The sequence below is a fragment of the Manis pentadactyla genome, chromosome 8 (assembly GCF_030020395.1).
Source record: "Manis pentadactyla isolate mManPen7 chromosome 8, mManPen7.hap1, whole genome shotgun sequence".
NCBI classification, from domain to species: Eukaryota; Metazoa; Chordata; class Mammalia; order Pholidota; family Manidae; genus Manis; species Manis pentadactyla.
This window is the reverse complement of record NC_080026.1, coordinates 107,369,182-107,382,684: the sequence shown is the minus strand read 5'-3', so window position 1 is coordinate 107,382,684 and position 13,503 is coordinate 107,369,182. Positions and strand designations below refer to the sequence as shown.

General features: G+C 50.5%; 1 protein-coding gene across 1 annotated transcript in view; it reads left to right on the top strand.

Moving 5' to 3' along the window:
* TLL2 (tolloid like 2) overlaps positions 1 to 13,503 on the top strand; it is a 134,660-nt gene that overhangs the window by 118,232 nt on the left and 2,925 nt on the right. The window contains exons 14-19 of the mRNA XM_036886469.2: positions 4,772 to 4,897; positions 5,601 to 5,761; positions 6,377 to 6,557; positions 7,919 to 8,044; positions 9,517 to 9,644; positions 13,117 to 13,330. Coding sequence (XP_036742364.2) covers positions 4,772 to 4,897; positions 5,601 to 5,761; positions 6,377 to 6,557; positions 7,919 to 8,044; positions 9,517 to 9,644; positions 13,117 to 13,330 — 936 coding nt within the window. The remainder of the gene's footprint in view (positions 1 to 4,771; positions 4,898 to 5,600; positions 5,762 to 6,376; positions 6,558 to 7,918; positions 8,045 to 9,516; positions 9,645 to 13,116; positions 13,331 to 13,503) is intronic.

Here is a 13,503-nt window from a genome sequence, read left to right as displayed (position 1 = left end):
GACTGAGTTGAGAGCTTTGGCCTGCTCTAAGTAACCATGATAACCAGCTTGTTTGCTGGTTAGAAGAAACCATCTTCTCCCTCCTCTCCATCTGCTATTCATTCAGCAGTCATCAAAGTATAGGTCAGGTGCTGTGCTAGGGGCTGGGGACACAGGAAAATACCGGCATTGTCTTCAAGAGCTCCAGGTGGTGCAAGAGAGCTGCAAGCAAATGGGCAATGATGTTGTCATGGAAGTGTGGGCCACGGAGGAGGCTGTCAGACTCTGCCTGGGGTTGGGTCAGGTCACCCAGCCTGGATACGTTGAGGGCATTTTGATTCTCAAGCATCTTTTTAAATACCTGTGAAGCCCATCTAGACTAACAGTGCACAAGCCCAGCTTGACAGCTTTTGTATGTCACTGAGCTTGACCATGAATCTTAACAGAAGAACCAGATTGTGTGGAAATCTTGGGAAAGAAAGACATCTATTGAGTGTGCCAGAAACTGCATGAGTTAATCTCACTTAATCTTCAGAACAACCCCTCGGTAGGCATTATTATTAGCTCCCCTTTTAAAACTGAGGAAACTGAGATTCTAAGGTGACAGAGCGCTAACAGATCCTGGGTCTGTAGGACTGGGCAGTGTACTCTCTTTCCACTACAGAGACCTAAAAGTCACAGGCATGTAAAGTGAAGGGATTTGAATTTTTTATTGGTGTTCGTGATTTGATTCTGACACTTGTCACCTCTCTGCCTTCTCAGTCCCCTGGGGGTGTGGGAGAAAGGGCCCTGGACCTCCCACCTGCAGGCCGGGTTCTCTTCCCTCATTTCTCACCAGCTGCTCTCAGGCAGTCACTCTCTTTCTGAGACCAAACCATACCTGCTTTGTTCTCCACTGTACACCCAGTGCCCGGCCCTCATGGGCTCAGCAAACCCTGGGCAGTGAACAAACGAGGCTCAGGTCCCTCATCTGCGGACAGGGCATCCTGCTGCCTGCTCCACCTGTCTGGGGTCCCATGAGGATGCATGAAGCGAGAGACCTCAGTCTAGAGCAGGGCTGACCAACCAGCGTAGGAGGTGAGTCATAAATGTGAGCACATAGGTGATTTTAAACTTTCTAGCAACTGCTTTACAAAAAAAAAAAAGGTGAAATTAACTTTAATAATATATTTTATTTAACCCAATATATCAAAAAACTACCATTTGAATGTATAATCAATATGCACAGTATTAATGAGATATTTTATTTTATTTTCTATATCGTGCTTTAGAAATTCAGTGTGCTTCACACTCCCAGCACATCTGAATTTAGACAAGCTGCATTCCAGTGTTCCACAGCCACACGGGGCTGGTGTCTATCAGAGGAGTCAGCGCAGGGCTCGAGACTGAGCCCAGCTGGCTTCCTCAGCCGAGCCTTTTCCAGCCAGGCCATCAGTAGGATGTCTTGTGAACACACAGTGCCCAGTGCATGTGTCAGGGCTTCCCCAGTGAAAAAACCTGGAAGAGTAACTACAAAGGCCCTGCAGAAGAGTTGAACCAGCCAAGGAGGCTCTTGCCTTGGGGCCAGTTGGCAGGAGGCTCTGCCAGGGCCCAGCTGGCGCACAGCACTGACCAGGGTGCCAGTTGGCCTCTGCATCCCTCTCCTGGAGCCAGATGGCAGCCTCTCCCAGAGCCGCTGGCCCTGCAGGGGGCAGAGCACATCTCTGCTTGCTTCTGGAGATGGCAGGAGCATTTTCAGGCTGGCAGGCCCATTTTGGCCTCACTCCCCACATAAAGACTATGAAGATTCCCACCTTGATTCACATAATTGCACTGTCCCAGGGCTGATGGACAGCCATGGCATGTTGGTGAGTAGGAATGGCTTCTTTCAAGATACCTCTTCAAAACTTAGGGATGCACCCTGCCCTCTTTCCTTTACTCTCTCTGAAACAATTTTTTTGGTCCTGGCAGAGTCATCTCGTTGTCTAAGCAGACAACACTGGTACCACTTGGAGAAGGCGAAGAAGCCAGAGCTCCTGCTATATAAATCGGAGCCCTGCTTCAAACTTCTTCTACCCCCACACTCTCCCAGACTTTTCTGGGAGGCTTGGCCTTGACCAACATGGCCCAGGAAAGCACCAGCCCATGGGCTTGGAGCACATCTATTTGCCACAGTAATAGAGGCAATGCAGAAGACGCCGAGGCTCCCACTGAAAACAGGGCCCTTTGGACCCCTCCACCCATCCACCCAAGCTGCAGCAGGGTCGGAAATGGCCAAGTGTCTGACTGCTCTTGCTGGAGGAAGCTCCGGTGTAAGCATGTACCTTTCACCCACCTTCCTGGGCCAGACAGACATCCTACCTGTCTAGCCTCTGGAGGGACTGTCTTCTCTTTGCTTTGGGCTCAGATCCATCCGCCAGCCTCTCTCCCTCCACATGGCTGAGATGGCATCAGGTGTTTGCCCATCTGGGTGCCCCCTCCCTCGCCTGCGATGTGTGGGTCCTGCCGGTAGCTATGGCATCTTCTGACATCAGGGCCACTTTGCCCCCTGCCTTGGGCCTCTGTTCATCTTGGTCTGTTTTGATGGGTTCTTTCCTTGGTTCCTTTCTGTCCTCCTCTTACACCCGCCAGCCAGCTTCTTGCCTGTGCTGTGCTTCCCTCCTGCCTCTCCAGTCTTTTTTCACTGGCCCGCCTTGGACATCTTTTCCTTGTTTCTGTTCCTGCCTTGTCTCTCTCTCCTCCATAGGCCCATACTACTCTACTCTCCCCCGATTCAGGTATGTTCCAGTTACCTTAGCCTTTTTCCCTACCCCCATCCTTGTGTCTCTCCACCCCCTGGAATTTCAAAAGCAACCCCACCCTCACTGTTGTCTAAAGTAACGGTACTGTGTCCTGAATGTCTATATGCTGGGTACTTCCCACGTGTCATGTTCAATCCCCACAGCCCTACATGCAGGAAAAACTCACATTCTAAAGCAGGAGGAAGACTCAGAGAGATAAAATCACTCACTTTGTTGAGGGAAGACACACTGGCATCCATCCAGGTCTGCTGGGTTTACTCTAAGGTCTCTCCATTTCTCATGGCCTCCTATGTACTTCCTAGCAAATGCTGAATAAAGTGGTTTGCCTGTTACAAAGTAATATATAGCTGCAGGACTGTCACTACTTTAGCATACTTAATACTCACATGTGTTTGAAGCCACAGTCACTTCAAACCCCTGCCCAGGACGTGACTCCTAAACCCTCTCTCCTACCAACCAAATTATTTAAATTTTCGTTGAGCCCAAAACACATCACTCTTAGGGTTACCTGCTTACTATCCACTATATGAAATGGTGGGATATTTATAAACTGCCAATAACCACTTTGAGTATTTTGTACATTATAGACAAGGAAGATTGGAAGGACACGGGTTTATTTGAGTTGGAAAAGGTCAGGAGCAAGGGAGATATTATGGTTGAAGGGTTTGCAGTTTCTGCAGGACCAATGGGTTGGAAGCTGCAAAGAGTCAGAATAGCGACAATTCAAATTTCAAAGAATGAGACATACCTTTGAAAAGCAGTGCAAGTCCTCTCTCTGGCTGCTTTCAAGCAGGGGCTGCAAAGCCATCTGCAGGAGATGCTATTAAAAGAATCACTGCCTGAGGCGGCCAGGCTGGGGGCTGTTTCAGACATTTCTAAGCATTTACTAACTCTAAACATCTTACTAACAATAAGATGTCCTGATTTCTCTTATTCTGTGTATAATGTGGTCTTCCAAGATTTTGTGGACAACTCCGTACTCACTCTATCCTGCCTTCCGTGGTGTCATGAACCAGTCCCCCCTTAACCGCCCCAAACCTTCCTTCTTCCTATACTGGACTTGCTTTTGTTTGTCTGCTTAGTTGTGCCTTCACTAGGCTCTCTGACTCGGTTAGCACACAACCTGTCTGCTCTTCCAGGGGCAGATGCACCACAACTTGGCAACAGAAAAGAATGCTTCCTCCGTTTATTTCTGACACTCTCCTCGGAGGCTTCCGATGCCTGGGTTTTTCTTTTCCTCGGTGCGTGGGCCGGCTGACGTGTCCAGGGAGATGCTCCGATGAACCTTATGTTCCCCGCCTGGACAGCACCCTTGGCCTCCCACTTGCCATTAGTTACTTGCCTCAAACACATCCCCAGATGCTTGGTGCTGAATTCCCTCCGTCTCCCCTGCTGCCTCAGAATCATGATGGCCTCTTCCAACAGTTTCTCCTGGGTGTGCTGGTTAACCTAAGAGCCTGGGGTTTTCTGTAAACTTGAAGATTGCCCTGTGCACACCTCTTCAGATTAGTTGTAAAATGCTAAATCACAGGTTCTGGTTCTATCTCTAGGAAATACTTTTACATCTTCACTTAGAAATGTGTCCCTTTGTCCTTACCCTTTCCTTAATGTCCCTGAAAAGTTCCATATGTGGGGGGACCCTAATTCCATGGCATTACAACTGATGCCATCTTTTGTAGTCTTTGGTATGGAACATTTGCGATTTTTTTAAAAATCACAAATGAATGCCATTGCCTGAACCCTTCCCAGATTGAAGTTACCCAGGCCTGATCTCCTCTAAAGGAGCCCTGCTTCTGGCTAACTAGTTGCTCTTGCATTTTCAAGTCTCCTCCCTTTACCGTAGCTGCTGCCGGTTTCTGAGATGTGAACATGGGACTCCTTGAGCGGTGCTCACCGGGAGCTGCCCCGCTCTTCGAGGACACTCGCTGGGGACCCCGGGAAGCGGGACGTGGTGGGGAACAGGCCAGGCAGCTTTGTGATGCCTTAACCGGAGTCACTTTCTTCCCGGACAGAGGTCGATGAGTGCTCCTGGCCTGATGGTGGCGGGTGTGAGCAGCGCTGCGAAAACACTCTGGGCAGCTACAGGTGTGTGTGCGACCCTGGCTACGAGCTGGCCGCCGATAAGAAGACGTGTGAAGGTTGGTGTTGGACCTGCCAGGCTGGAATGAGAGGGCATGGGGGACAAGTCCACGGAGAAGGGGGCAGAGATGGGGCGCTGGCTGGCTGTGAAGTGACAGTGGACAGCCGGGTGGTGATCCATCTGTTGGTGATCCTCCTCTTTTTGGAGGGAGAAACCACTTGATAAGAAGTGTGAGAGGACTGCCCACACTTGATAAGAAGTGTGAGAGAACTCCCCTCTAGAAACTGGAGACGTGGTTTCCTTTCTTCTGTGATCGTGAAAAATTCACATGATTATTCAGGTAGAAAATGAAAGCAAAGAAAAACCACAAGCACTTTGGTGTGACTCCTCTACTAACACATCATTCATTCCCTTTTTACGTGTTTTCCTTGCCCACCTGCACAACTCCGCTTGTTTACGTAAGCCAGGTACATTGCATAGCTTGGTGCAAACATTTCTAAATTTCCTTTGGTCATGTGGGCAGGTAAGTACAAAGGCAATGTCATCATTTTTAAAAGCAGTAAAGACATGTCCTCAACTTCATCCCTCCAAATCCTCAGTTGAAACAGTTAGACTAGAGGAAAGGATGCTGAATTAATCAGTTCAGCTAGTCTAAGTTTTTTTTTATTATTAAAGAACAGCAGGGCTTATTGCTGCTTGGGGGAAGTTGCAGTCACTTGGAACTAAAAACAAATGACTCTTGCTTCTGTTTCCCCATGTAGTGGCCTGTGGTGGTTTCATTACCAAACTGAACGGAACCATCACCAGCCCTGGGTGGCCGAAGGAGTACCCTACAAACAAACACTGCGTCTGGCAGGTGGTGGCCCCTGCTCAGTACCGAATCTCCCTCCAGTTCGAAGTGTTTGAACTGGAAGGCAACGATGTATGTTTCTGTGCTCCAGTCGACTGGGGATCGTGTGGGGATGTGGCTCGGGGCTGGGAAGCGGTGAGGGGCTCAGCAGGCTGGCAGGTCGCTTCCTAGAGTTCTGGCCTCACAGCTGGGTGGAATCTGGGGGCTGTCTGGGGCAGCAGCTTCTGCAGATATAGTGCTTTGGTCCGTTTGTCACTGAGAAGTCCAAGGACAATCAGGACAAGAGTGGAAGAGGTGGGTCTTAGGGGAGGGAGGTAGTCAGGACAGATAAGTCCTCTGGGGGTTAGTGTCCAGCTGAGGTGACTGGAGGGCATGAGGTGCAGCTGGGGACCAGGATAGTGCAGCAGCCAGTTCCCTCCCTCAGGCAGTGGTCACGGGCTGACCAAGTCAGCCGGGGGCTGCACAGCGCCCTCACGCCAGGGTGCTAGTCAAGCCTGCCCCATATCCACAGCTTGGGCTGGAGGGTTCCAGTGAGGGTAGGGAGGAACCCTCCCACCAGTGGGCCTGGCTGAGTGCATGGGGCCACCTGGCAGGGTGCACCTCTCAGGAAGGGGGTCCTGCAGTGTACCAGGGGTCTGGGGTGCAGGTGGGGGGCACCAGGCTGCTCCCCATGGTGCACCCTTGCAGGTCTGTAAGTACGACTTCGTGGAGGTGCGCAGCGGCCTGTCCCCTGATGCCAGGCTGCATGGCAAGTTCTGTGGCTCCGAGACGCCCGAGGTCATCACCTCACAGAGCAACAACATGCGTGTGGAATTCAAGTCAGACAACACAGTCTCCAAACGTGGCTTCAGGGCCCACTTCTTCTCAGGTGTGTGGGTTTGGAGGCGAGGCCACAGGCTGAGGGTGCTGTGGCTTTGCAGACTCCCAGCCTCTGGGGCACCTGGCTACCCACTCTCTGCCCTCACAGTATTTCTGCCTGGGAACTAGCGTACTTGGATCTAGGATTTTTTTAATATCAGGAGCTATATTATTATAGGGCTGCCATAACAGATTGCCACAAACGGGGTGGCTTAAAATAACAGAAATTCTCTCATAGTTCCAGAGGCCTCAAGTCTAGGTGTGGGCAGAACTGTCCTCCCCCCAAAGGCTCTGGGGAAGAATCTTTCCTTGCCTCTTCCTAGCTTGAGGCTCCAGTGTTTAACTGTTGGATGGGCTTCATCTCTTAAGGATTCTTAGTTGTCCTCATGAAGTAAAAGGGTGCCAATAAAATACAAAGTGTTCAACGACAAAGTATCCACAGTGGGCAGTGGATACAGAGAGGGGCGGGAGACACCACTGACCCTGCAGTTACCAGTGCGATGAGGGGCTGGGGGTGAAGTTTGTCCTCAGTTGTTAAAGGAGGCAGTTGGCAGGGGAGAGGGCTGCATACGGCCCTGGCTTGAGCTATGAAACCGTGGTAACAGCAGCTAATATTTGAGTTCAGTTGTAATAATAAGTAGAAGCCAACACTTTGGGCTGGATGCTGTTCTAAGTGATTTCTCTGTGCTAATTCATCTCCTTCTCCCAACAACCCTATTGTAAGAACACCATTACTGACTCCACTTTCCAGGTGAGGCAACTGAGGTGTAGAGGTCAAGGACTGCCCAAGGTCACAGTGGAAGTGACGGAGCAGGGCTGGCGCTCTGCTGTCTGGCCTTCATACTTAACTGCCCCACAGGCCGGAGGCGGCATGGGTCGTGAAGTATGAGCCCAAGCCTCCAGGCCCCGGGGCTGCTTGCTCGCTGAGTGACCTTGGGCACATTAGGGTTCTCAGCCTCAGTTTCCTTTCCTGTAAAACGGGGGCATAGGCACCTCCTTCCTGAGGTTGTGTGAGAGTTAACTTAGATAACATATAGAAAATGCTCCGAGCAATCCATGGCAGTTATTTTTATCATTGTTACTATTATTATTATTAATATTAGTCTCTACTTTAAGGAGCTCCTTGTTTGGGGTGGGGAGCAGGGGTGGAGAATCTGTACCTTCATTAAGAGCTTTAGGAGCCCTGGCATGTATACCAGGGGTAAGTTCTATCCAAAACATGCTGCCGACGCCCCACCCCAGTAACAGGGTAATCAGAGCGGGGTCATTAGGGAGGCTCCCTGGCGGCGGACGCTTTTGAGTGGGGTTCATGCCAGGAGGGACGTTCCCAAGCCGGCGGCTCCCCTCAGGAGAATCCATTGATCTCCCCAGACAAGGACGAGTGTGCCAAGGACAACGGCGGGTGCCAGCATGAGTGCGTCAACACGTTCGGCAGCTACCTGTGCAGGTGCAGGAACGGCTATCGGCTCCATGAGAATGGGCTCGACTGTAAAGAAGGTGAGGCCAGGCCACTGCTGGGGGGCCGGGGGCAGGTGGGCGCGGTGCTAACCTTGGCCACTGGGGTGTGTGTGGGGGTGAGAGAGCCTCGGGCCCTTCCCGCCACCAGGTCTGCCCAGGCCAGAGCCTCTCAGAAGCTCGGCACCGGCCCTCCCTCCTCCTGCCCTTTAGCCGAAGAGTGATTTTTCCCCAGGACAGTTCCCTCCTTCAGGAGTCATGGAAGGCCCTCAGGTGCTCTCCCTAGAGAGCAAAAGCGGTAGCCTCCAGACTCCAAATTAGGACTACCAGGTTTAAAGCCTGGCCTTGCTACTTACTGACTGTGTGACTTCGGGCATTACTTGACTTCTCTGAACCTCAGTTTCCTTTTCTGTTTAAAAAGGTCTAAACATAACCCCCTTCTTAAAGGTTTGTGAGGATTAAATGAAAGCATGCCTAGAATATATTTTAGACAGTCTGGCACATATTAAGCACTTAAAATGTCAATAAATATCCATCATCTATATTCTAATATTATTTACCATATGCAGATCTAATAAAACAGAATTGGGAAAACTTTGCTCCCTGCTGCATTCACTCCTGGGAGTTCTTCAGGGCCCCATGGCTTTGGCTATCCAGTCATTCAAATAGCCTCCTTCGGTTCTCACCCTGTCCGGGGAGGGGAGTTTGAGCATCTCTAGAAACACATAGGTCTCCAGGCCTTGGCTCCAGCCACAGGGCCCTGAAAAGGACGTCAGGGTGAGGAGGTGTGTGAAGACCTCACACCTCTTCTCATTTCAGAGTTAGATTTGGCTGAGGTGCACAGAGTCTGGTCAGGGCCTACCTGGAACATCACAGGATGAGCTAAGATGCTCTCATCACCAGGCAAGTTCTAGCTATTGGCCAAAATGCTACTCACTGAGCAAGTTATGGGACCTCCCTTTGCTAATAGCACTGCAGCCAGAGCAACACCTATAGCCTTCAAATGAAACTGCTTTGACAAACTAAAGTCCGTAGTTGGAAGGCACAGTCGGGCGACCTTTGTTAGCACTTTTTATGTGCATCATCATCTCATGTAAGCCACATCCCCCTACTACAAGATTGGCACCCCATTTACAAATAAGGACACCAGGACTTACATAAATGCCCGAAGCCCCACAGCTTGCAGGTGGTGGAACCAGGGCTTGGGCCAAAGTCCACCTGACCCCAGGCAGGGCTTGTGATCTTAACCACTAGCTCTTCCATATTTCCAAACTTAACCATCATGTAAATAATAATAGGAGGAAATATGACTTGGCTCCTGAGCCACTACCAGAAGGCAGCAAAGCCAAATAAATCAGCAAATCTCTGAGCCAGGGACACTTGATTCAGGATGACCCATCCCAGATACTTGACAGCCACCATGTGACAAGTAAGAGCGAGGAGAGGAGACTCTCCTCGAAAGCTGCCCATGAGTGAATTGCTTCTCTCTCTGCGCCTGTCCCCCTGCCCCCCAGCCGGCTGTGTGCACAAGATCAGCAGTGCGGAGGGGACCCTGGCGAGCCCCAACTGGCCTGACAAATACCCCAGTCGGAGGGAGTGTACCTGGAACATCTCTACAACTGCGGGCCACAGGGTCAAACTCGTGAGTCATTTTAGTGGTTTATGCTCAACACGGACTTGGGTTGCAGACAGCCTTGGGTTGGCTCTCTGCTCTGCCACTTCCCAGCTCTGAAACCTGGGGAAGTTAATCGACATTTCCAGGACTCAGTTTCATTATCTGGAAAATGGGGATGCTGATGAAACCTACCTCAGGAAGCTGTTGTGCTAAATTAAAGAAAGGATACACAGGAAGCTTTCAGCACAGGGTGGCAGGTGGGAAAAGCCCTGTAAACAACATGTTCACAGTGGTACCAGTAGGAGGTGGCACCCAGCACACAGATCTGTAGTGCTGTTTGAGATTCCATCGTTTCCAGTTTGAGTTTTTTACAAAAAAAAAAAAAAACATTCCCAAGTCAAAAATGCAGTCAGCACAGAGGGTTGGAGAGTGGGAATGAGAAATTTTCAGATCCTCCATTCCCACTGTAGAAATGACCCCTCTGAACATTTTCTTGTGAACCCTTCCAGAAATGTCCTATGCACACAGTCATGTATGTACATGCATGGGAAAAAATATATACCCTTTTCCTTGCTCAAACTTCTCCAATGGACTCTTATATTCATGCTCTTCTACAGCTTACATTCTTTTTCAATTAACAAAAAGAGATTCGTTTCTTATGCTAATTCTCCCTTCATTTAAAAAATACTCATCTTCTAACCCCTTCTTTAAAGTCCCATCCATGCATATGTTTGTGGTGTGTATCATGCTCAGTTATTTCAAAGGAGAAACGAGTCTTTCCTACAAGTCTTGTTTCTCAGCCCTAGGGAAACAAATGCTCTTCCCGCCGGGAGAAGTACTCGGGACAGAGTTTTTAAGTGGGCCGTTCTGACTGGAGATGAGTAAGCTCTTCAGAAGGCAGATGGGTTATGGACCAGTAGGGAGAATGGAGGAGGGCCAAAGAGACCATGATCATAAATAGGCGATCGCCCCGGGACTTGAGCGGGTGTTCGTTTATTCGCGGGAGCGGTGAGGACTGGTGCGTGGATGGGCTCCCCAGCTGCAGCACCGGTGCTGGGGTCTCAGTGCCAGGCCTGAGGCATCGAGGGGTGGAAAAGGCAGGGCCCCTCACCACAGGGTGCTCACGCGGGCACCTCATTGGCATGGCTGACCATGTGGGAAACACTTTCGGCTGGTGCTCTATAGGGGCGTCAACGGCCTGGAATCTGGGTGCGGGCAAATTGAGGAGAGCTATTAGAGACAAGCACGCCTTTCCCCAAACTTCCATCTGCTGGAAAATGTTCGCAATGGCAACATAAATCTCAACATGGGGGCCAGGGGCGGGGGCTGGTAGGATGGCGCCCCCTGGAGTTAGGAACGCGCAACCTGCACAATCTCTGTCCAAGGGCAAGATTTCAGTAGTTGCCAGCGAAGTGCTTTTCCGGTTCTTTACAGTACTAAGGAACCAAAGCAACCGATCACGTTGGCCAGAGTTAGGCCAGGCCTCACATTTATCTGAAGTTCATACATAGATGTATGTAGCTTCCTACATACATGTGTGGTGGATGTATTGATCTTGCTGTATCATCTTGCTACCAAAGAATGTGAGTTGAATACTTCCCAAGAATCTGGTGTTTCACTGCGTTGGAACAGCAATAGGGTGTCCAGTGGACCTTTGGGGAACTCCCTACCTCCCTGGCCTATTCCTCCCATTAGGTCTCCCAGCCTGGTGCCCTTAGTCTCCCCTACTTGCTCCCCTCCACTGCCCCTGGCTCCCACCCTCTGGCTCCTAGCTCCCTTTCTATAAGGAGTGACGAGCTTTGCCAGTTACAAGTGTGTTTGTCGTTCCTATGAAAGCCCACGCTGCTGACAGGTTTCTGCACCTCCATCCCTGCCCTGTCACTCCGGCCGTCTCCCTGTGAACTGAGACCACCCTGCCCCCATTAATGTCCTCTCTCCTTGCTCTGTCATTTGGTCCAAGCCTTCATTTAACACTGTCCCTTCTCACTGAGTCCCATCTCCCTCACAGCCATCGGCAGGCCGTCAGCTAGTCATCTGCCCAACACCAGAGAAGCCCTACATTTGGGGCTGCAAAGCATGATATATGGCTTGGAATTGTGGGGTTCCACTGGCCAGCTTCAGGGGACCATCTTTAGGGGAGACAGGGAAGAGCTAGGCAGTATGGCCTGGTGGTGGCTGGGAGTGTGGGCCAGAGTTAGGCTGACTGGAGGTCAAGTCCAGCTGCATCCCCCTCTAGCTGTGTGAGCCTGGGCAAGCCACTGAACTTCTCCCAGACTCAGTTTTCCTTTCTTACTTTGAGGATAATACTAGCTCTTCTTTCATTGCATTATTAGAATTGAGAAAATGCCCATAAACACTTGGCACAGGACTCTGCATGAAAAAAACATTCAGCAAATGTCCGTCACTATGAGGATGATTACGTGGAGCAGTGAGCAGTGGGGCACACAGCCTCAGGCCCGTCATTTGTCCTGAAGGACTGCACAGCATAGTGCAGAGGTTGAGGGCAAGGGCTCTTCAGCCAGACCTCCTCATCATGGCCCAGCCCTACCAGTGGGTGACATTGGGCAAGTCACCCAACAGTTTTGTGTCTCAGTTTTCTCATCTGTAAAGTGGGGATTATAATGGGACACACATCACAGGGATGTGAGAATTAAATGAGGCAACACAGTAGTTCCCCTTTACTGGCTGGGGATATGTTCCAGGACCCTGAGAGGATGCCTGCAATTAGGGATAACACTGAGCCTTATATTTATTATGTTATGTCCTACATGCATACTTATGACAAGGCTAATTTATAAATAAGGCACAGTAAGAGATGAACAACAATAACTAATAATAAAATAGAACATTATAACAATATACTGTGTTTTGTAGATGTGGTCTTCCTCTTTCTCAAAATGTGTTATCGTGCTGTACGCACCCTTCTTGTAATGATGTCAGATGATAAAATGCCTGTGTGATGAGATGAAGTAAGGCAGGTAACAGGCATTGAGACGTAGCCTTAGGCTCCTATTGACCTTCTGATGCTATGTCAGAAGGACGACCACCTGCTTCTGGACTGGGCAGTTGGCAGTGGTTAACTGACACTGAGGACAGTGACACCGCGGGTAAGGGGGACTACTGTACTTAGAGCACTTAAAACAGCTCTGAGCCCAGAGAAAGCACTTGATCCTTGCTGCTGTTATCATTAAGTGAGGGAGAAGCTTTGGGATATGATGGAAGGAGCTCAGATGCCAACAAACCCCAGCCATCTCACCTGCAAAATGGTCACTGTAGCAATAGCTCATGAAATACCTGGTAGGGTTGTTTTGGGGACCAAAAGAGGGGCCAAATGGAGACCCTGTACAGAGGTCGCCATCACCATGGGCTCCACGATCCCTGCACAGCTGGCCAGACAGACCCATGTCCTGCCGTACCCCTTCCTCTGCCCCCCGGAGAGGTGGCCCCATCCCAGCTGAACACCAGGCCCTTGCCTCACTTTCTGCTTTTCCATCCCCAGATGTTTAATGAGTTTGAGATTGAGCAGCACCAGGAATGTGCCTATGACCACCTGGAACTGTATGACGGGCCCAACAGCCTGGCCCCGATCCTTGGCCGTTTCTGTGGCAGCAAGAAACCAGCCCCCGTGGTGGCTTCGGGCAGCAGCCTGTTTCTCAGGTTTTACTCGGATGCCTCAGTGCAGAGGAGAGGCTTCCAGGCAGCACACAGCACAGGTACGTGAGCCGGGACACCCGGCCCTCAGCCGACTCCCCCTGGCAGCTGGAGGTGGAAGGAAATGAAGGCTGGGGAAGGACTGCCCCTTATTCTGACTGTTTCGGGGGCGGGGGTTAGGAGGTGTGTGATAAAAATGTCCTTTTTTAAATGGAACATAGGAAGGGTGGTTTTG